Consider the following 24,865-nt stretch of genomic DNA (forward strand, 5'->3'; position numbering starts at 1 on the left):
GGGAGAGTGGGTATATACAGTATAGGTGTGTTGGTATGTGTGCTTATATGTGTGCTAGTGTCTAATATTATTTTTTCCAACACTTCTCCTTCTTTGCGCCTTCAGAGTTGATTAAGTAATTGAAATTAGTGACTGGGTCTTCAAATAATAATAAAAAAAAAGTCCTGCTTCATCCCATCCATCAAATGCGGAGAATCCGAGACAGATGGTGTGTGAAGGCTTGATACTGCAGATGTCTCATAACCAGCAATATCTTTCTAGAGTGTGCGCAGGTAATAACTGCAGGCGATCAGCTGATGGCAATCAAATTAATAACTGCTCAAATCTGAACATGGATGTTAATTAATTGAATGGTGTTCCACAGCCCTTGCAGTTAGTTGAGTGTAGCTCTGCCGGGCAGCCATGCTTACCACTAAATCAGTTTCAACTACTATTGTAACAACCTATTCTACCACTTTTCATAGGTTACTGTAAATTTTGGGTCAAAACAAGTTTTACTATTCAAAAAGCCATGATTTAATCAAAGCAGAAAGCAGTTTTTTTTTTTTTTTTATACATTCCTCCAACTAAAACTATTTTGAGTTTAGTTGTGTCCATGTCTCAGCACTTGCTGTCATTCCGTGCAGAGATGAAGCAAACAATATAAAATGAAATTGAAACAGACTCTGGGCTGAGGTCGCACCTTGTATGCAGGCGGTATCATGCTCCTCTATCCCATCGGTTCCACTGAACCTCCCCCTGAAAATAAATTACTGTATTCCGTGTAGCGCTGCTGAGGATACTGCAGGTCAGAGGGTGGTGTGGTTTAAGGGTGGGGGTAATCTATTATTCTAATAATCTAGCCGGGCAATCAATAGTTCAGTGCAAGACCAGAATACCAAATCATCTTCATCCATGTTTCTCTCTCTTAATCACTGTCTTTTTCTTTTATTCTTCTGGTCTCTTTGTTTCTACTGAAAACACTTCATCTTGCTGCACCTCCTCCTCTCCTCTGCTCTCTCTGTCTCTTCCTTCGGACAGTCTCTGAGCTTGAGGCATCTCAAATAGAGAATTATTCATTGGGTACAAACGGAGAAGGTGGTATTTTTAGTTTCCTCCGGCTGAATTATTCACTGCATTTCTCCATCCATTGGCTTAGGAAGAGGATTACCTCAAGGTGGGAAAACCCTCACATACAACAAAAACCTTATCAGCCAACATCTTAGGACGCAATGGAGGGAAAAAAAAAAAAGCGTTGTGTTTGTCTTACAAAAAGAAAATGCATTATGTGGATGTCATAATTTTTCCCCCTTGTGCATTCATCGTTTTTGCTCAGAAGACCCTTCCTTTATGCTTTAAGTAGTTCTCACAAAAGATCAATCTCCTCATAAAATATAAAATGACGAGTGACAGGGAGAGACCGTTCTTTTCACCACATGACTGCTACAGTCCAGCAGCTTTGGCTCTGGCTTCCTTCAAGATTGGCAGGATGTTTTAGAAAAGAAAGACATGATTTAGTTTCTGTCTGGCCTCATTCCAGACTGGGAGTGTCTTCATTATCGCTTTGACGACCATTCTCTGCTGACATACATCTCTGCCTTGATCCTTCACTTCCCATAGGAAACTGTTGCAAAAGCCTATGTTTTAATATTGAAGACTCTCTACAGACTCTACTGATCTTCCTCTTCTCTGTTCCTATGGGGGTGGAAAGGGTGTGAGCGCTTTACGGGACTATGCCCAGGAGACTATTTATCCACTGGTTGTGCACTACGGAAAGTCAATCGGTGGTGAGATATTGCAAAGAGGTGGCTCCGGGAGGGATCTTTGTGACCAGGAATGAAGCTGTGGGGCTACAGTTGTGTCAGTTGATGGGTTTTTCCAGGAAGGAAATTCTGCTGTGATAATCAAACACTTCTTAGAGCTGAATCAATCAAAACAATGTGACACTTACAATCATGCAGTGTACACAGTAGAAATGGTTAACGCAATACGAGATATCGGAATGAATTTTACTTAGGAATAGAAATTTTAATACGAGATACTCCATAAATATTGCATTTACTCAATGTGAAAAGTATACTTTTGAGAAGACAGATTAAGAACACATAAACTCTTTGAGTAGGTTTTGACAAATTTATATCCATGTATACTATTGCATAAATAGTCACTGCCTTGTGGAATTTGTTGAACAGTTCCCTTTAAAATTGGACATTTTTTGTATGGATAATCCAAATCAGTGAGGGCTTCTTAAACTAATTTTGGATTGCTTTAGGCTGCCCAAATGGCATCAGTTATAGAGGAATTAAAAATGACTAGGCACAGCATATAAAATGTGGATATATATTATATAACCAACTGAGTTTTTGCCATTAATTGTTTTATGCTGGAAGCTGTAGCTTCTATAATGCTCCACTCACTGTTGTCGCTGTTCTCGTCCTTGCTGCCGTCAATGGTTCCATCCGGCTGCATCTGCAGGTAGAAGCCCTGCTGGCTGAACAGTCGTGTCACGATGCCTTTCAGCTGCGGCTCTGAAACACACACACACACGCACACACACACACACACACACAAACGCACGACACATACGAATACACACAAACCGTCGGCCAAGCCACAGCCCCATCCCCACCAAGAATATGTCAGAATAACAGTCTCATAATCATGATTAACACATACAAACGAGTAAATGCCTCTGCCTTCAGCTAAGTGTTTGCACACTCACCCGTGTTCATATCAATCTATTTCAAACACTGAAACTATCACAAAGAAATGTTTCACAAACAGAAAATGTGCAGTGTTCAGTTAATTAAAATAATTGAAATAAAACAAGTTGGCTGTGGAAGATGGAGTGTTCCACCAAAATAGTAATTATTATATAATTAAAGACTTTTTCACTCTTTAAATTACTTGATGCATTTAACAACATTTACATTGTATTCATTTCATATATTAAATTAATGTAAAGTAATGTAATTTAAGAACTGTTTTTGCATTGCATACTTTAAATAGAGAGTTAATCAGTCTAAGAAATGTATCTATTAATATATCAATTAAATGCTCAATTATAATTAAGCATTTTTAAAAACACAGAAAAAGTCTTATTATTCTTGTGGCACAATCTGGCCTCCACAGCTGCCTGCAAATAAACAACTTAAACTTACAGTACTAGAAGTACTTCAGTCCTTAACTCTTACCAGCATGTGAATATCAATACAACTATGATGGACAGTTTGTCATGAGTGTTCTGTTGCACCACATAATCCCCAAAAAAGGGTCAACAGCAGTTTGACTGGAAGGCCTTTATGATGGGAACACCATGACGGGAAATCAATGATAATGTTGTTACTTTCCCATAATGTCTTACTGAATCCGGTACAGAAAAATGATTTTGCATCATTTGGAACGGCTTTTTAAAATCACATCTGAACACTGACATGCCAATGGTTTCTTTATTTGGTATGAAGCAACTGTGCGTTTTGGGGTTATTATGATTGGTATTATATGAAATTACTCTCTCTTTAACTAAGAGATTCTGCACTTTTTACAGGCAATAGGTTCACACAGAAGGATTCCAGTGGGAAGGATTCTTGACCTAAGGGGAACTGAGCTAAAGTTTCTGGAGTTTTTTTCATTACAATAACCCTGAACCGACCTCCAACTCTGAGGCTGTGACATCTGGCGCCTGGCCAGGGTGCTGCTTGACGTGCTCAACACTCCAGCAGCAGGTGGAAAAGAGGATTAGCTAGGGCAAAGAAAGAATCTTGGCCTGAGGCAATGCCAGGAAAAAATACATATGTAAAAAAAAAAAAAACATAGTCTATCTGAGGGAAAATGTACATGCAAGTTCCATGGTCTGTCTCAGCTCCGGCAGGTCTTTTGATCTTGTGTAAACGCAGTATTACCCCACCATTAGCGTAAACCAAACTTGGGTTGTGGCTTTTGACAGGCAAATACTGGAGAGTAATTTTAACTGCAAATTAAGAAAAGAAAGAGTATGTACTATATATGTGACTGAACTAATAGTCATATTTTTCTTAAGGTTTAGCATGAATAATAAAACTCTACTGCTGAACAGTAATATGGTGTTTCTGCAACGGCTGAGATTTCGAGGAAAGCTCCATTAAAGTCAGACAGCAACTCAGATGCTGGATATTACTAATCCTTTTTTTATTCTCTGCCTGACAAAGGAAACAAATTATGCATTTTATCACAATTGAATTGGTGCTCGATTTCATTTTATTTGCCTAAATAATCATTAATTAACTGAAAAATGCTGGCTTCGCAGGCACACAACATGTTCTGACAAATAATATACAGTATGTGACTGGCATAAAGGAATACGAACGAGCCTGACTGTCCTCCAAGGTCATAACAAGACATGGAGGTCATGCAATTCAGTGCAGTCCAGCCAGGCACATAAAACCCCCAAATGATCTGGCAGAAAGAAACATTTTCAAACCTGGTATCGGGAGAGACAGAAAATATCCAAATCCAAATCAGTCTTCATCACTAACAGCAGATGTTAAGTCTTTGCCTGTGATTCCCTGTGCATTAGCTCTATTTACATTATACAGAAGACAAGTGAGTGGAGAAGACAGCCCATAGAAAGACTTAGCTAAGTAGTGACCCCCCAGCTAGAGTAGGTTCACATCTGCTCAACTGTACATCATCGTGACCATCAATCCCCAACTCACCTACCCCTGGGTTGGGCCAATCAATTCCTGGGAAAGGCCCTTCATCATCCATCACAGGCAGGGTGAGGAGAATATGAGTGTGCCTCCGTTTGCTCATGTGTGTGTTTTTAGCGAAGGCACATGGGAGTGTACGCATCAATAAATCACATGTGATAACTGCACTTCCATAAATTAAGGCTTCAATGTGGGCCCGAGCAGTTGCTGACGGCTCATCAGTTCCAATCATTTAGCAGACAGTGTGCGTGCTGTGTGTGTTCATGTGTGTGCAGGTATAATCAGACTTCCAGGTAAACTCCAGAGATTCCAACATGTGTCTGTGCATGAAAAATGTCTTTCAGTGGCAACATAGAGATCATCATCCTGTGTGTGTACGGGCCGTTAAAATGTCAATAATGTCAATAAATTTACTTCATACCAATACAGAAGGACAAAAACATTTAGGTACGTCAACAAATGGCGTCATGACCATGAAATGGTGAATGATCACCTGTTCTGATATAGTGTTTGACAAGGAGAAACACATCATATCCATATACATCAATATACACTACAATAAGAACCTCTACTACACTTACACAATAGTACTTGACACATATTTACAGACATATAACGAGGAGCGAGGATAAAGACTGATCCAACATTGACTGACAAAAGAGAATGAGGCAGAAACAAAATGAGAAGAGGCAGGGCCAAAGACAAGGAGAGAAAAGAGACAGAGGAGCAACAAACGACTGGCTATAGGAGAGCTTTAGCTACGAGAAAAAACAGGTAAGAAATTAAGCTTAAAAAATCCAAGAAAGCCACACAGACGGAGGGATGAAAGAAAAAGAAGAAATCAGCAAGGGAGAGGGTCGTCGGCTGTCAGACAGGTGTTGAAGCCCCCAGCCCCTCCCTCCCTCTATGTCCCTCCCCGCTCAACCACCCAGCACTATCCCACACACCCCAACCCCCACCCCCCACCCCCCTCCCTGGCCGAGGGGGAATCAACATGGGCGCGAGATGGGGTGGAGACGAGAAGAAACACAGCACACACGGATGGAGGCTGAGCTACTGACCTAGCCTGCAGCCCTTATGGGACACCTGTGGAGGTTTCGAGGGTGCATCTTACGAAGGGGGGGAATAGAAGGAAAAACAACAGTCTTTTAAACAGGCAGAATTCATAAATTCTCCAGCGTATCGGCTGTTTATATGCAAATATATGGCAAGGCATCAGTGGAAATATAAGGATGATCAATTAGAGGACATACACCATCTCTCTGTCTCTGCTGCGATTTCTACAGCTGTCTGCCTTTCTGTCTGGCCATGTATGTCAGTTGAAAGGAGTTACCTACCTGCCCAAAAGTGTCTGGAGGCCTGACTGGTTTGTTGCCTGTCTGTCTGTCTGTCTGTCTGTCTGTCTACTTATATTTCTGTTCAGGCATTTTATGCCAGTCTTGGCACTGGGACTGTTTGCCTGTCCGACGAGGCTGCTCAACGACAGGGTTTCAATTTGGTCTGTCTGGCTGGCTGCGTGTCTGCCGCTGTTGTCCTCCCTCGCTGCCTTAAAAATTGATGTCTGTCTGTCCGCCCGCCTCACTCCTCACCAGTCTGTCTGCAGGACTCTGACTGGACCTGACTGTCGTTTCATCACACGACGGAACTATCTGGATGCAGGGAAGGGTGACTTGCACCGCTGGCTTGTTGTCTGTGCACCAGGACAGAACCAGGAGAATAAAAAGGGGAAGGCTACACCATGGATTGTAGTAGGCACGGAGCCTATGTCTATCAATACAGCCAGAGTAGCTCTTAATCACTAAAGCTATACCTCCCTTCACTGCAGTAAAGCTCCCTCTCTGCAATAAACATTTACCATTATAACATTTCATCTCAAAAGAGCCTTGGTGCACTGCAGTGCAACTTGTCTCCCCTGTACCCCAATCTGCATTAATATTGAATGAGACAATTTAAAGCAGCCTTTATTTCACTGTATTCAAGTTGTGTGTATGTGTGTGTTTGGAGGGTGAGGGGGGGGTTGAGGGTGGGGGTGGGGGGACGGGGGGGGTGCAAAAATTAAGTGTGCGAAATAGAAGTGTCAAGTATACTATATGGCTGCCGGAACAAAACCTGCTCAAGCTTTGACTGGGACACAGTAGCATCAGTTTTGCTTCAGGGTAATTGATTATTCTGACCGGAGCAGTATCACAAATAAAGGGGTAGCGTCACAGCATATAGATAATTTCCTATACAACCAGGCTGCTGCTTTACGGTATGGGGGGGGGGGGGCTGTGTCATGGACAGACAACAAGAAGACCTAATGGAACAGGTGGATTTTTCGCACCGCGGAGAAAAATCTACCTTCTCCTCCGGTTCGGATTGGAGCCCTTGACTGCAGTATAATGCCTCTGCTGCTCCAGAGAGGGGCGGGGTGGGGTGTGGGGGTTGGGGGTTGGGGGGGCGCTTCCATACGCACACATAACACACATCAGTAAAAAGAATCTACAGCACTGACCTGGTCGCCGCCGAACGGGTCTTTTCTTGCCACTGCAGAAACGGACTTTGCTGAAGACCCCCAAGAAATGCCTCTCGCAGAGAGAGCGGGGGTCTTTGCTGGGGCTGGGGCGACGTTTCGAAGTCGAGACCCGGTCGCTGTTCGACTCCCTCGCCTGGCGTTTCTGCCGGATCAGGGAGCTGGCGATCGCGGCCATCTCCCCGAACCGAGACTGAAAACCGAGAGTCTAGTTCGGCAGAGGTCGGATCTTGAAGCAGCTTCTTGCCGCAGAAAAAATAAGAGAGTTTTGTTCTGTGTCTCGGCCCACGAGTGTTTCAACCAAATGTCATCCTGATCACGAAATCCTCCGAGTTCCGTGCATCATTGAGCTTCAGGTAGCATCCTCTTGAGGGGGACCGTAGCGTGTAAATCTGCTGCTGCGCGTTTACGGCACTCGGGGCTGCGAATCAACAGCAACCGACCTTAGCCTATATGAAGCATTAATCTACGGACTAGGCCACAGGGGCCGACGTATCACTCGTGAAAACATGCAACAGTGTTGATAAGTTGATGCAGCTGCGCGTCATTGGAGAGCTTCAGGTATTCCAGGTGAACAGCGCCGCGTCTGACGAGCCCGATTTCGGCCAATCCTCATCTGCACACCAGCCTATCCTCTGGCTCCCTGACGCCTTTTAAACCTTTGCATCGACCTACATGCATGCACAGGACGCTCGTGCGAGGCTGGAGAAACGAGCCGAACTTTTTTTCTTTCTAATTATTTACTCCACTCCGATGACCGAGACCGTCCGCGGCTGGTCCAGGAATGCCGAGCTGGAGCCCAGATGTCTGAGCCCAGTCTCCGGTTCCGTCGATGGCCCCTCTAAATGCAGCCGGAGAAAAATTGAACTGGCAGCAGAGGATACTCTGCACGGATGCTGCAGAGATGTGATTTCAGCCCACCGGGGAGGGATTCTAGTCCGAAAAGCAACAATTAGTTGAGGCGAACACAGGCCAGAGTGCGTTTTGTTGTGGCCCACAAATAATAAAGTACCCTAAGCATTAATTCCAGTGCGTCCCGAATGGATGCTGTAGGTGTGTTACATCGCCGACAGCGAGAGCGAACAGTCCCGGTCCATAGCCTCCTCTCCCTCTCTCTCTCTCTCTCTCTCTCTCTCTCTCTCTCCAACTATTCTAACGCAATCATACGTGATTGAGGTTCGTATTAGGAATTCTCAGGGGTCGCACAGGGAAAGACAGATGTTCTCTATGAAGAAGAAGATGTGAATGTAAAATCTGTAAAACACAAAAGGGGGGGGTAAATGCTGCGTGGGTGTTTATGCAGAGGGGAAGTGGGTGCGTGCGCACGTGATTTTTAGTCCTTTGGGGTAATGTGCACGTCTGACAGGGGGGCGGGTGATCTCACGGACGTCTCTTGGAACTACACTTTAAATCCTACAATGCAAACCAGTTTTCAAATGGGGCACTTGTGGCAGCAAGAATGCTAGATTAAACTGTTAAGGAAGCAGTGGGCATAAAGAGAGAAATCATAATCAGTTTTGGCTGAAACGACACAGTATTCTCATTCTCATAGCTTATAGGTAGGGCTTTTAATTTCTAAAGCCCCTTTGCCACACATGCCGTAAAGAAAATGTTAAATATGATTAAAAGGATTACCTGCCACAGGTTTCAGCACACATGGTATGAGCACTAATCACCAATGCTACACCGCAGAGCCCACACATGGACACCAAACATGGAAAAATATGATTTAGGACTTATGAAAATGAAATGAGCTGCCATGTGGCGCACCAAAACATTACGAATAACTTCAATAACAACAGCACAATAGTTCCTGTCATATATAAGAAATAGTGTAACACCAAAGCTGAGACTACTGCCCTTTCATTGCTCCCTGATGAGAGCAAGTGTGTTTCTGTCACAGAGCACATCTGGGGAGAAATTGCTTGTTTTCACTGCAGCTGTATTCAGCACAGTCTTAAACAGTTCTTTCTACATTGCATAAGGGGATGACTGTCACCTAAGGTGTACCAGTCTGAGTTAATGTGACCATGCCTCTGGTTTTATGTCTATTATAGCATGGGCAGGGGAGCACACACACCACACACACACACACACACACACACACACACACACACACACACACACACACACACACACACACACACACTGTGGGAGGAAGAACTCGTGAGTCTTCAGCAGAACGGCAAACCTCTCTCTTCCCTGTGATGAAAGAGCATGAAACATTTAGAGCCTTTTTCTTTGGTTTGACATTCTCTCTCCAAACTGAATCCGGAGAGAGATCGAGAGAGGGGGGAAGAGAACAGAGAAAGGAAGAATTTCTTTTGAACACCCCCTACCCCCCACCCCCTCCACCCCCTACTTATGTAAGATTTGGATATAATGGATGAAAGTGTTGAATATGAAGCACTGCTGCCCTGGGTAGTCCTTTGTGTGCTTATACATGGTTATGTTCCTGTGTGTCAGAGGTGGGGGGGGGCAGATGTAATCAGAGTAAGACAGACAGACCTAGAGAATAAAGACAGCAGAGGCGAAGTGTTGAAACTAATGGCTTGAGTCAGTCAGAGAGTCTGAATCAAAACCCTTAATCCAGCTTTGTATTCCTATTGAGTTGCCAGTTGCAAGTGAGCGGTACAAATAAGTATGTCACTGCAGCACAAAGAAATATCAATAACAACTTCAATAATAGCATTTATCATTCCAGTGGAAATGCAGGAGTGTGATATACACTACTTAGAAAAAAAAAAAAATCAGCTGGTGGTGGTTTGCAACGTGAAGTGAGCTTTCTCATAGATGGGAGGGACGTTGTGTCGTAGAGCGCTATAGAGACGTAGGACATATATCTCTGTCAGGAAAAGATAAAGTATACCCTAATGAGGATCTGCTAAGCCTTTTCCCTCTACCAGAGACAATTGCTGTTCACTTCATTCCAGCAGAGATACATCCACAGGCGATACAACACTGCTGCTATGAAACGCACTGCAGATAGCATATTGCAATCATTTGAATTGTCAGTTGAAATGATTTTGACTCAGAGAAGGTTGTGTATCACCTGTGTTACTTGCCTTTACGTATAAAACGTCTCATTATTGTGTAAAAATGAAGCAAGCGTGTGTTGCGTGTACAGTTAGTGTGTTTTTGTTTCATCAGACTGGGCTAGGTCTTGTGTACGAGATCTAATCATTGGAAGCGGAACCAGTAGCGACTAAATATCTGTGAAAACTGACAGAATTGAACCAAAGCCCCAGCGTCCCTGTGGCTCTTCCTTTGGCGCCACCACTACAGGAGTAGCTGGTTGTTGGAGAGCGATTTCCTTATACCTGCTGCCACCTTGTGGAGGAAGAATTAACCACAGGTGCTCAGAGAGAAACTAGTGGATGTTTCCCTTCTCTGAAGTTTGACACTTCATTGTGTCCTTGGGACACGTCACAGATTTGTTGACTCACAATAGCTGGAACTAGTTTTCATTGTGTAATGTAATGCTTAACCAGCCTGCCAACTCGACAGGAGGCAAAGAGCAGAAATGTGCGAGAATAATGGCGACGCTGTGGCTCACGGTACTCATTACAACGCTTCTAGTACAACCACAGCTTACTGTTAACACTTCAATAGGTATATACTAATGCAACAAGCTAAAGTTGTATGAATGAATAAAACAAAGTGATTCTCATTTCAGTTTCATTTAGCACAGCAAGTGTAAGGCAAAGACAAGATCCACGCATGGCAAGAAAGATCGTTTTCAACATTTACTGTTGTGTACAGTACATTAGCAACAACTTTTGCCACTAATCTTAGTGTTGGTCTTACTAATGAGCAGAAAGTGCCACAAAAACAGATAAGCACAAGCAGAGCAATGATAACCAACTGCTGATGAAGACTATAAAGAAAAATTAAGTTAGTCATAAAAACAAAAAGTGTGACAACAAGGACAAAAGTGTTCAAATCTGCAGAAAAGATTTGGATGTTTTATTCTACTAAAAGTGCCACAGATCAGTCTACAAGGACAAAAGCTTATACTGTATGTTTCAAAGCTCATTTTACAAAACCTTATAAGAAGTACAAAGCAGTCCCAAAAGTAATTTAAATGACAACTGATTTATATGAATTAAACAGTCACGTGAAAACTGACAGAATGACACCTGTAAAGCATTACGGTGCCATTAAGAGAAATGGATATAGCCACGCATGAGGACAAGGTCTTCCCACTGGTTGTTTCTCTATTATGTCACCCATCATACAAGTGCCCTGCGATCCAGACGTCTCAACTACTGTATTTAACCTCGATACAGGGAAAGCCGGGTGTAAAACTTGACACTACAAAGGAAAGCAGGTGCAAACATTTAAGCCTACTCAGAAACATCTCTGACCGAAAATCCCTCTGAGGTAATTTTTTTGCATAGCGCCTGAATCTGCAGAGCTTAACACTTTCTACTCCTCCTGCTTCACATGCTCCTGCATGGGCCAAAGTACAGTGGAGCAGTGAATGATGCAATGAGACCGCCATGCAGGAAGCCAAGGTTTTGGCCCGTTCTACTAGAAAGTTAAGTTTGTGATCCCTCTTTGCTGGACCAGTGATTCACTGAGCCTGTGTATGTGAAATATGCTCAGTTATGGAGAACACTCTTGAGTTATCTTCAAGTATCAGAGACGCCAATGAGGTAACTGCCGGCATATAACAGACCAACAAGCTCAGATACTAGTTAAAATTGGCTGTTTCATCATCCATGAGCAGGGTAGTGTCTGTTCTAAATCCAAAACGCACGCCGTCATCATATTTTGTCTCTATTTTGACTTGACATGTTCTAGTCTGAGATGAGCAACAGAGACACAGTGGAACTCCTCTCTAGGAGCAAAGGAACCACAACAATTGAAAAACAGAGAATCAAATTGAGAAAGATGAAACTTGCAAATGAAGCAGCAAGTTGGCAAACGTGAAACAAACTACAAAGTCTCGGCTCGACACATCTTCATATCAAACAGCTTCCACTAGACTCATGCACTCATGTTTTGCATCGTTTCCTGGCCACACAAATGAGCTGACTCATAAAGTTTTGATTGAGGTCATGAGGTTCACCTAACAGTGAGCAGAGATGCAGGATAAGGACTGATAGTGTTTTATATCCGAGTCCTACAGATCCCAGTGTGCGTGCTGCTTTTGGTCCAACCACCTCAGAGGAATCAACTGTGCTTGATGGAGTTTCTAATTGTCTGCCCTGAATTCGAGAGCTGCTCCAGCTGAATCTACCGGAGATCCGTACGTTTAAATGTGTCAGGAGGTGTAGTTTTGTTATGAGTGAAGAGCAGCAATGCAGCGAATTGCTGAGAAGTGACTAGAGGACATGGCAGGCTCCTTAAGCGTATTGTGAAAGACTGTTGGGTGTCTGTGTGCACACGCAAGTGTGTGTCATTGAGATTCCACGTCACCAGGTGTAGTATGTTTTGTAGAGGACAAATTGCAAAGTAAGTCACTTTCAAAAGTAACGGTTCATTTACAGCTGGGGGGGGAATGCAACTTCCCCCGAAACTATAAACCTACACTGTGATGCACTTCATGGAGTCTGGGGTCTTCCAGGGGTCCTAGAGAGGTTGTGAGGAGGCCCCCAAAATAAGGGGTAGTTTAATCATACTTACAGAAATCAGCAAAGAAAGGAGAGACTGTTCCTGTTTCAACTGATTTCAAATTGCAGCTATCCAGTAAGAGTATCGACTGTTAAACTCTGTGCTGTCAGGTAGGGTTCTGTGGACTAAATGTCATCAAACTGGGGTTCAAATTGAGTTTTATAGGGACAGATTTAATGAAAAGTTTGGGAGCCTCTGCCCTGGGGTCCTTCTCCTATGGCGCTATCCGTGGTGCTGAGCCGCGCTGCTTGGTTGGGGCCCTAAAACAAGGCTGCCTCTCCAGGCCCCTGAAGTTTAATGACTTGATCCCTGCATTGTCCATTTTTGGCCCACTTCAGCTGCAGCACTGGAACCCGCTCGCCTGCAAATATAGCTCGGTCTGGTAGAGTATCCGGAGCCCTCTCCTCTCCTCTCCTCTCCTCTGCTCTCCGGAGTAGTGCGGCTGGGTGCCGACTGCCAGCAGCTCATCCGCGGCAGCCGAGGAATGCACACAAAACTCGGGACAGATGCGAGGAGCACAAGGAGAGGCTCTCTCCACTGCAGACTCGGAAGATGTTACTCACACACTCGTGTGGCCAATGAACCCCCCCCTTCTCTTTTTTCATCACTCAAGAGAGAAAGCATGCAAAGCAAAAGGTAGCTATAAAGCTATGGTGCTATGTTTGTCTCTCACCGTTGGTGATAGTGGTCGACTTCGATCGTTGTCCACAGAAACACTGCAGCATATGCGCTCCTTTCTGAAGGAATGGCCTCAGAATCCTCATTGATTTGGGTTGATGGGAGCCTTCCTCAATCCAAACAATCGGACAACGCTATCACAACACAGCAGGGTCAGGCAGCATAGCGTAGCCAGCCAGCCAGCCTCTCTCTACAGGCTCTCAGCAGCCCTCAAAACGCCGGAAGGGCACTGTCTGCAGGACAAATTACGCTAAAACGAGGCATCTTGAGTGATCCCCCCCTCTCTCTCTCTCTCTCTCCTTCTCTAGCCCTCTCTCTCTCTCTCTCTCTCTCTCTCTCTGTCTATCCTCCTCTTGTCCACTGTCGGTCATTCGCGTTCACGGCACACTCCTCTTCCGTCACGGCAGGCAAACGCAAGGACGTTACAATGTGCTCTTAATTGTGCACCCCCACCCCCCAACCCCTGTCTCCGCGTCTTTACCAGCAGCGGACGTAATAGCAGAAAAGGAGGGAGGAAGGGAGCGAGGGGGGGCAGAGAGAGAGAGAGAGAGGGAGAGAGAGAGAGAGAGAGAGAAAGCATTCAAGCCAAAGTTGAACTGCAGGGGTAAGTGGCCGGCCGCGAGTGAGGTCATTCGGAGCTGACAATGAAAAGGCGACAAGCGCTGCACAGATGTTTGTTTTTTTCTCTTTGTTTCTTTTTCACTGTCCATCCTGGCGAACATGCGGACAACGCAGAGCCTCCGTCGGCTGCGGCCCACCGCTTTGAGGACAAACGGCGTTTTCCTCGGCGCCTGATCCCTACCAGAAAGTTTATGACTCAAGTCACTGGGCCATGGAAGACCGGGTGTCAGCAGCGGTCAGCCCGGGGTCCGACCAGTGCGGCAGCTGCGCCTTCACCAGACGTGTATTAACAGGGCAAGAAAAGAAAAAGGGAACCTACATTAACATCATACGGAATTACGGCTTCCTATGTGCACACTTAACGCCGGTGCACGCGTGCTGGGTTACATAAAGCCGTCACGTGATTCTGCATGACGACTTTGCGTGAAGGAAGTTGACCGGGACGTTGTCCTGCACGGGGGACGAGGCAAAAGTCGTCGTTGGCACTTGTTGACAGTGCTGCGTAGCCTCGGCCTGTAGCGCCAGTTATGTAGGTGGGTCCCTCACGTAAGCAGAAATACCACACTGCAGAAGTACTCCATTACAAGTAATAGTCCTGCATTGAAAGTCCTACATAATTAAGAACACGCATTGTATTATTAGCAGAATGTACTTATCAATATTAAGTATCAGTAAGGAAATGTAAATGTACTCAGAAATGTGTTGTTGTATTCCACATTATATCATTAGATTATTAATACTGATGCATCAATGTATAAGTGGCTTTTCGTTTTTGCTGTTGGTCAAGGTGGAGCTAACTTTAATTATTTTATATAGTGTTGATTTGTTTATTCGGTAACAATGCAATAACATTTAAAACATCGTCATATGTTTTGCTTGTAAGACCTCAATTTGCAAAGTAACCAAAGTTGCCCAATGATTATAGTGGATTAAAAAGTAAAGAATTTTTTCTATCTCACTTGCAGTGGAATAAGTACAAAACAGAAGCAGTACATTAAGTACATTAAAATTGTACAGACAATTGTACTTAGTAACATTCCACCACTCTACACTACAGACATTTTGGAGTAAGTTAGTAAGGAAGTAGCCTAAAATATTATTTTAATAGCACTTTTCAAAATAAAAGCAAGAAGTGCTTAAAATTAAAAGCAAGGAAACAGGCAGGATAGTAACACGAAGAGGAACAACAACATAGAACTAAAACAGAAGTGACCAACTTTGTTTCACCACAACATTAGCTGCCCTTTCAAATTAGGTTTATGTGCAGTATGGCTTATCACTTTTGGGACACTTCTTGGACTGGGAACTGTGGGAGCATCACAGACAACACTTGCAACAGTCAAATATGTTGTGCTAAACTAAATAAGACACTTGGAATAATGCCACCATCGAGATTTAGCAGCTCACAAATGGCTACAAATATGAGCTAGAAATAGCACCAATCACATGTTATTTAACATGGAATCACCTTTCGGTTTGCTCTAAATGTTATATGTTGGTAACGACTCAGGATCCAAAAACCAAGATTGAACATCTCATTATGCATTTTGGCCCAGGATGACTAGCACTGCTCTGAGTTGCAAGACTAAAGGCAAGACATTGTGCAACTTTTTACTCTAGGGGGAGCCATAACATAAAGGACCAAGTTTTAAATAAGTTGGAGAGAGACTGAAATTTCACCATGTAACAGAGAGAAGAGGAGACAGATAGTGAAAGCATCATCTCTAATCTTTAAAGTATTCAGATTCACTGAAGACAAAACACTAATGTTTGGTTTTGTTGTGTGTTTCTTGAGGCTGCGTAGTGACCAAAGACGTGCCGCAGAACCTTTATTGCAGCAATCATTTTACACCCTGCTGCATTTAAGGACTTTTTGTATCATACCATTATTTTGTCAAACATTCCTCGTTTCTTGCATTCACATAACCTTGCACCACAAGGACAACAAATTATATGGCAACCACTACCTTGAAAACATGCCCTGACAATGTATAATATATACAATGTACATAAAAGGACATTTTAGGTCAGCGAAATACCTCAACAACAGCCTCCATGCAAATAAGAGAGGTCAGAGAGGAGTAAAGAGTGGGTGGTGGGAGGGAGGGAGCTGGCATTAGACCCAGAGTCACAGATATGGTGATGGTGCTGTATAGTCTGCTCCCTTTGTACTCTCTCGCTGCAGAACCAATCACCACTACATGCAGGGATAGCCAAATAGACAGAATAGGAGAAGGAAAGGAGAAGAAAAGAGGGCTATTGCACAGAGTGCAAGGTGAGGAACTAAAATGCAATCAAATCCAGCTAAATCCTCTCAGGTCCCACGTATTCGATCAATTATTGCCACACTAGAAGGAGCGATAACACTTTCCAAATTGTCCTTGCGTTCGGGGAAAAAAAGAGAATATGACCATCCACCACCAGACTTCAGCATTTTTAAATAGTAAATAGGTAGATGAATAAAGTAAAAATCACTTACTCATTTGGACAGGCTCATAGTGCATAACTATACAGTACAGATTTACAGATACACTACAGAAAATAAGAAATTAAAGATTAATCCTTCTCTCCCAGTAGAAGATTATATCTACATTAGAACCATATCAAGTACTGATTTAAGATGTAAACACCCCCCACTTCTCGACCCTTCTCCATTAGAGCCACATGTGTCGTAACTGTACCTTGTCCAAAAAAAGATCTGTCCTATCTGTATTTGAGCAAACTCAGACCTGTCTGTGATGACACTGTGGAAAGGTACTAGACAAGCCAGCTTTCATTTCACCTTCCTATATATGTCAACGGAAGTGAGGTTAAAATGTTCACCTTGGAAGATGATACTAGCTTTGAATGCAACTGCAATCACATTGTATCATGTAGAAATGTACTGTAATTATAACAAAAAAAGATGTCCAATTTAGAAAGGTAACTACGAATTTATATTTAGATGTCCTTTTCTTCCACACCATTTCATTTGAAAGAAAAGGGCTGCGTGCTTTTAGTTCAATGGTTCAGTTTGATTTACTACTTCTCCGCAAGAGGGCCAGTTGTTTGTTTCTGCAAAACTGCTGTGTTTCAAGAATATTTAACATCAAACTATCCAGCCCAGCAAATGCTTTCGTGGCTCCATCATTACAAATTCATGCTGTACAGCCAAGCAGTGATCAAACTAGATCTGATATTTCACTCATTTTAGTATAGCTTCAATAAAGTATTAGAACAAGCAGAAATACGATAAACGGTATATATATATTGTGGAGAGGTGTTTTTTCTAACATTAAATTTATAGGTAAAATTTAAGTACAGAACACGGTAAATTGTTAACAAACTAATCCAAATGTAAAATTACTGTTAGGATGAGTCAGTTATTAGTAAGTGTTTACAGCAGAGCTGCCCACAGTGGGGCACGCAGGAGGAGAAAAACAGATCGTTACAAAACATATGAAAAAGCCACTTACTCGTTTAAAACCTGGCATGTGAGAGTCATGTTATGCAGAATATTCTCACAGCAGTACTTAATTTTACAATTTTACAAGGCATCTGTCGCACTAAATTCTACATCAGTACTGCATCAGTACAGTATTCTACATCAGCTACAACAGAATTTGCAGAGAAGAAGACGAAGCTTAAATCAGTAGAAGGGAGTAAAATATATCGCGTTTACAACAGCACTGAGTCCCTGCTGATGGCAACTACCGTTGGCTGAAACGCCAGAAAGCATTCTCGTATCCTGCAAAGCGAGGGCAAGGTCTGCGTGGCACTGCAAAAAACCGTTAAAGGTTGCACTAAGTGAAGCTTCCAACAATCTCGTGCAAAATGAGAAGCGTGCAAACTTGAGGTTCGGGACTCAGTCTGCGACAAGATACTTGTCACTGATAACGTATGAGCATCTCAAAATCAAAGACACAACTAGATTGCTGTGTAGTCCTCTGGCCCAATAAGGAATGCTACATGTATATTATGTGTGTATTTTCATGGGGGATGTGTGGGGGAATCACTAATAGTGTCTATAGTGTTCCCTGTTTCTTGGTGACAGGTTTTAGTAACAACTAGCACAGCAAATTACCAGCCAATCCCAAACTTCAGATTAACTCAAAATGCTGACATTGCAGCTCTCAGTGAAAGAGGGAGTGAGAGAAAGTCAGAAAGACAAAGAGAGAAGGGAAGGAGGATTTTTAAATCATGTGATAGTCAAGACTGCAAACATATGGGGGGTAAGAAATGAGAGGTTAAGATTGCTGCCGTGTGCATGATGCAGAAAGAGGGGATTTGACCAGGACACCCCTGGGTCAATGAGAAACGCCACATCAGTGGAATGCAGTCACACTCACACTGAAATTTGCATTATCTTCACCTATGGTGTATTTACAGCATGGAAGGGTTTTTTTTTGTTTGTCTGTTTTTTAAACAGAAAAATGCCAGTACTTAACCAGCCATGATGTACAAGTGTATACTGTGTCTCTATTGGCTGGATTAGCTGGTTTGAGGGCTCCAGGGCAATTATGAGCTACTGGGCCCCAATTAACCCCCCATTCCGCCCTCTCGCAGTGCACTGTGTGCAGTATTCCTATGCTGGACTATCACATAACCCCACATTTGACTTGTGTTTAATCAAACACAAATTAATTTGTGAATGTGCACCATGTAAGAACAGTATCAGCATCAACTGGAAACAAGCTTCGAGACAGGGCCTCGAGATCAGGTGATACAGGAGGACCCATAAGGCTCTTATTGTGTCAGTTGATATTGTGCTTCAGTGGTGCATATTCCCGTATTCCCCAACAAAATTAGAATTCATCAAATTATCACAAACCAATTCTTACACAGTGAATCGAGGGCTTTTAGGGTCCCAGAACAGTTGCCCACTTTGCCAGTCTGTAATCCTGCCTTTAGATTAGATTAGAAAATTTTATTACTCCCCAGAGAGGAAACTAGTTTTGTAACCCGTGCAAAGTGCTACAAATAACAAAAGACACAAGTCCTACAGCAGACACTAACACAACAACTCACAAACTAACTAATAATTTTTATCTATAGTTTAATCAATTAAAAAGTCAATAAAAAGCTTACAATAAGTAATGATCTTTAAAAAAGGATGAATAAAACAGGAAATAAATATTAAATGAATAGGCTTAGTAAATAAAGAAGCCTTGCGGTCATCATGCAAGAGCCAGAGAGACAAAAACACTGAGTTAGTCACAGCAAGAGAGTGGATGCTGTTGGTCTATAAGGAAGACACCTCACCAGATCGAATGAATGTACTGTATCGAGCTATTATTGGCTGGTTATAGTGGATATAAGCTATGTGACTGATTCAGCTGATTTATATTGTTATTACTGTCCTGGTGGTTCCACAGTTAAAGTGCACGTGTGGCGTAAAAAAAAAAGAAAAGTTCACCCGAACAGAGGTGAAAGAAAAAGACCCAGAAGACCCAGTGAGATGACCTGCATCGTGAAGCTGCTGGTGCCCCCCGCCTCCAGTCCCGAGGTCCGATACGAGGATGCAAACGCTGCGTTGTGGTGGGAAGTATTAACAACCGTGCAGGATAGACATCATGCACGACAGTGGGGCTTGAAGCATTTATGATTATTTGTGGCAGTGGACGCTTCATTTCCCTTGAGTGGGATCAACGGACGAGGCCTTAAACTCCGCAGATCCCAGTGTGGGTTTAAGAGAGGTGAAAGTCAGGTTCCTAGCCCAGAGGATGTGAGTGAAACGTAAGCTCGACACAAGGCAGTAGCCCCCTGCCCAGCCACCTTGACATGCACCGCACGCCCCATGACTTTTGTATTTTTGCCTCGTGGCTTTTAACACGGGCAGCCCGTCCCTCATCCAGATATATTTCAATCCGCTGGTTTTGTACTTTAACCCCATGCATCCATACAAAACGCAACGACAGGACTTCACGGGAAGTTTTAGAGGGAGTTACATATTTTAACCATAGGGCAGCATCTATTTCTTTCTTTTTTTTTTAATGCAGCAGACTCTGTATCTTACAGATGTAAAGAACAGCCTTTACAGTTCATTACTGGCAGAGTTGAAAAGCTTTGTCAACAACAACACGTCTGCTGGTCGTTGAAGCCACAACGCTGCACGGGGAAAAGCAGCACATTCATCTCACTGATAAATAAATAAATAATAATAATAATAATAATAATAATAATAATAATAATAATAATAAAGTGGGAAGCAGGCAGCTTTTGTCCAAATCAGCTGACAGCACTGATAGAGCAAAGGAAAGCTCCGGCAGGGAGACTAGAGCCGTTCACTCGGGGGCAGTGTAATAATAATATTTACACAGGTTGTGTCTGATAAGAGATTGAGACGCTCTTCAATACGCGTGGACTAGTAGTGTGGATAAGTCTTGATCTCAGCCCGTGCTGGCAAGGTGCTCGGTGCTCACGGGACAGAGCCAAACTATCCGAGCCACGCAGCCGGGATACAGCAGCGGCGTCGCGCTGCAGCACCGAGGCACGCGCTGATCCGCGCTCGGTCGCCGCTCGTGCACCGCACCGGAGGCGTCCCCCGGCTCAGGCTACGAAAGCGCTGTGCCGCGTGTACTGCGCCGGTACAGTAACCGAGTTAGAAGGCGTCTCGTGTCCCGCGGCTTGTGCTCAAAGAGTCCACACGAGTAAGCAAGGCTAGGTCCAAAAACACAAACAAACAAAAAAACTAAAATTAAAACTAAAACTAGACGCCAAACCAAAAAGAGCTCATAACTTATTCATACGCGTGCGCGTGGAAGTTTCTTACCGGCGTTTTTGTCACCCATGTCCCCTTGCGGCGCAGAAGTTGAAGATACCGGCGACGTAGTCGGAGGGAATGCGCTTGGAGGCGGTGCGCGCTCGCTTCTTCAGCTGGGACAGCCGGGCAACGAGAGCGGAGAGGCGAGTTGCTGGTTTCAGGTAATAGACTGTAAAATGAGCTACTTCTGGGACACCCCCCACCCATCCTCCCCACCCCCACCCCCTACCCCCACCCACCGAAGCGCGTGGGAGAGACACTGGATGCAGAGCTCTTAAGTGAGCTCGTGCTTATACCACCTGGTGTTTGCAAGAGTTTCTGAGTAAGGTGAACCGAGGAGTCAGGTTAGGGAATAAGGGAGGTATGTGTGTGTGTGTGTGTGTGTGTGTGTGTGTGTGTGTGTGTGTGTGTGTGTGTGTGCATGCGTGCGTGTGTGTGTGTGTGTGTTTTGCAGCGCTGTTCGGATGCAGGGTGAGCGTTGTGTCTTGATGCAGGAGCGCAGAAGGGTTGTTTTTGTCAGGAGCTGTTCTTCCAACGTTGTGCCGAAAGAAGTGGAGCAAAACAGAGGAGATTTTTATTTCCTTTCAAACTGGCAGTGAGGCCTCGGGCTCACAGTTTCTTACCGATGACTGTGCTGAGAAAAATGTGCCATTTCATGTAGATAGACCCGGATCAGTTCTGTATTTCTGTTCAAAGTTTGCTCAACTTAATTTGGTTTTAGACGTTTTTAGGAGGGTGCTGTTACAGTTTTGTGCCATCACTTGAATGAATGAATGAATGAATGAATGAAGTCCTACACGGACCTACATGACACCACAAACTCATACAAACCAGAATGCTGTAAATACATTTCAGATTTTCAGACCTTCGTGTCTACCACAAAATTCACTAGTGGCTCGTAAAACATGTATAACACTGGAGAAATCTGAGCAAATACAAATTTAATCATCCAAATTTTCCTTCCTCTCCAGGCTTTTGAGACACATAAAAAATGAATGGCCATTCCAATATTTGTACAACAGAATGTTGCAGGGTTTTGTTGAGCCACTCGATGGGAATTAAAATGTGTAATACTTAAGCACATGCTCCGGCAAGGCCAGTGAGAGCATGATTGCAGTATCATGTACTCCTATGTATTCCAAACTGACCAAGTGCCAGTGTTACACTTTTACATGTAATCTTTTTTCTTTTTTAAGCATTTTCTGCTAAATTAACAACAAATAATTTCCACTTCCAGCCTACAGCGATGAGCTCTGTCCTCGGGCACCTGCTGACCACATACTGTACCATGTTGCTTTAGTCGTAGCAAAGGAAGGTGATATTTCGCTGAGAGACATCAGTATTTAATGAGTGAATCGCAGATCAACAGTCACGTCCTGAGCATCTGACTCGTTATTGTGTTATTTGATTACACTGTGGCAGGATTCTGATGCTCATTTGTGGTCAGTATATACAAAGACATGCATTCCGAAGGAGCCGGCTGTTCCAGTGTAATGGGTTCGTGCAAAAAGCTCTTGAGGAACTTGCTCGTGTTGTGCAACCAAATCATGTCGGTGTGGATTGCCAGGGCAGATATGCACGCAGAGGTACGGTGTGTGCATAAGAGTGTGTCACTCTCACATTTATTCAAGTGCCCCTCTCATTCTGTAATAATTTTTTCAATCCCAAATTTTGAAAAACAACTTTACAAAAGCACCTTTTTTGTAATACTCATTCATTTAGAGTAGTGAGAGGTTAATGCTGTCATGCTGTGCACTATCCTCTGGTATTTTTGGGTGAAATAAACATCAGGACTTTGCCATTATCTGAAATCCCACTCAGTGTCCATTTTACATAGCATGACTGGGGAAAGCAGCTTCTTGACTTCTGAATAGCACAATCACACACCGACCACCGAGTCTCAAAATCTATGCAGGAAAAAGAAAACAGAAAACGAGTATTGGTATTATCTAGCTGGTCCATTGATCAGCGTCTCAGAAAGCTTCCTGTCAGCACTCTGATGGGACGCTATGATAACAGCTAGAGTTTCCTCTGATGGTATAAAAAGACCGTGCTGCTGGTATAAGATGTTTCTAGCCTTTGGGCTGAAATAGAAGCCTCAAGGCCAAATGACGTTCAGCATCATGTGTGTGGATCCAAACCACAGCACGGGTACAAGATTTGAACATCAGAGTGACTTTAATTTTTCACTCTTCGTGTACATAGTTGAAGCGAAATGAATGGTGGACGTAGATGAATGTCAAGTTGTTCTGACTTCAGACATCACACTTCCTGTCACAAGACCGAGGCCCTGCATGCCCCGCTGCCGACACAGGCGAATCCTGGCTGGCGTCGGTTCACAGCAAATCGATGAGAGGACCTGAAAGAGGACACCTCTGCTGGGGAAAAAATGCGCTGCATTGATCACAAAGGAACTTGAAGTCCTCTACAGATTCAGAGAGAGATGAATGTTTTTGTGAGGGGTTGTGTTTTTGCATTGCAGGGTTGCAGCCCAGTACAGCTCTTTGACCAAAATCGAAATCACACACAGCTTTTACCCGAGTTAGCTCAGGCTGCTACTCAAATATTTATGATTCTCAGCCTCTTTTTATCTTCTCCCCTCCCTTTTTCTGTTCTTAACTTTGGCCTCCCCACCTCAATCTGTCCTGTCTTTGCTTCCATCACTGTCATCCCTCCCTCCCTTCCTTCCTCTGCTCCCCTCTTCCCTCCTCCTCCTACTTCATCCTCTCCCACATCTCCCTGTCCTCCCTTGCCCCAGACCTGTACCCATAGGATATCATCTAACTTGGCAGTGTGTCCTTGGGTCCCTACAGTGACAAAGGCATATTGCTCTCTTTCCTTTGCACACTGTATCTTTGCCCTGAAACATCACCACCCCCACTTTTCTGTACGACTATATCATTTTCCCGCAGAGGTGAGATCGTATTATAATGTCACTGCGGGATGCATTGTCTGCTTCGGTTTTGATTAATTACCTGTAGTTACCCCTACACTTCTTTTATTTCGTTAGAGCTCTATTACAGCATTTTTTTGGTGCAATATTGTCCACAGCTAAGGGTAGCCCAGGATGTCAAGTGCAGATATTGCACTGGAGGAGAGTCCCGGTTACTCTGCAGACACTGCAGTGCAGCCTTCTCGTGGTAAATTCTACCTTCTTCGCGCATTTCTGGAGTCACTGGCAGGCTTATGAGAAGTCTGTGGAACCTGTCCAGATGCCAATAGCAACACCTAGTGCCATTAATGGTGCTCAGCTACACTGTCCAAGGCTTCCACTACTCGGTCTCTTGTTTTGTTTTCATAAAACAAACTTCAGTGTGCTTACCAAATGATTTATTAAAATAAGTAGAATAAAAAGAAAAAGTTATTAGATTATTATAATTTTGATATTCTAAAGAATATATGATAAATCAACACACATGTTGTTTTACAGTGCTCACACTTTCTCCATCTTATTCTCCTCTAGGCTCGAAGCTTTTGCAATCATTTACTGTTTTCTTTCTCTCATTTTGGAAATTGATCTGCAATGGTGGAAGAAGAATTTGGTCCCTTTACTAAAGTAAAAGTAGCAATAAAACAATGGCGGGAAAAAAAACAATGTCACAAGTAAAAGTGCTGCATTTAAATCTTACTCAAGTAAACGTACAAAAGTATTGAAATATACATAAAGAATCAAAAGTAAAAGATATTTATTACTGATAAATTAATATGTAATTTCAACTGCTTTATACAGTTTGGTGATTTATAGCAACAGGCCATATTGACAGGATGCATTTGACTTGTCAAAGTAGGAAAAACCCAGGTGTTACTAATAAAATTAATGATGTCTCCGTTCTCTCCAAGCGCCCCAGTGGAGCCCTGACAGTGTGTCAGTTGAAATGATGAAAGGATAACCGTGCAAGTGAATCAAAATTCTACTCGAGCTCGACATGACTTGAGTAAATATTACTTTCCACCCCTGTCCATCAGTGACCACGCAATTCTGTACTTTGAAACGCCACTAGAGGGAAGTGAAGCGCTACCTACGTG

General features: G+C 43.5%; 1 protein-coding gene across 3 annotated transcripts in view; it reads right to left on the reverse strand.

Moving 5' to 3' along the window:
* The window catches only part of fgf12a (fibroblast growth factor 12a), a 29,589-nt gene extending 16,027 nt beyond the window's left edge, over window positions 1-13,562 (reverse strand). Inside the window, exons 1-2 of one of the 3 annotated variants that reach the window (XM_040143920.1) lie at window positions 13,472-13,562; window positions 2,397-2,507 (exon numbers count right to left, since the gene is read on the reverse strand). In XM_040143920.1, the coding sequence (XP_039999854.1) occupies window positions 2,397-2,507; window positions 13,472-13,562 (202 nt within the window). Of the gene's footprint in view, window positions 1-2,396; window positions 2,508-3,631; window positions 3,714-7,161; window positions 7,702-13,471 lie in introns of those variants that run through there. The other 2 variants (XM_040143919.1, XM_040143921.1) reach the window with 2 other exon arrangements.
* Between the last annotated feature and the right edge of the window lie 11,303 nt (window positions 13,563-24,865).

The sequence above is a fragment of the Xiphias gladius genome, chromosome 14 (genome assembly GCF_016859285.1).
Source record: "Xiphias gladius isolate SHS-SW01 ecotype Sanya breed wild chromosome 14, ASM1685928v1, whole genome shotgun sequence".
Taxonomy (NCBI): Eukaryota; Metazoa; Chordata; class Actinopteri; order Istiophoriformes; family Xiphiidae; genus Xiphias; species Xiphias gladius.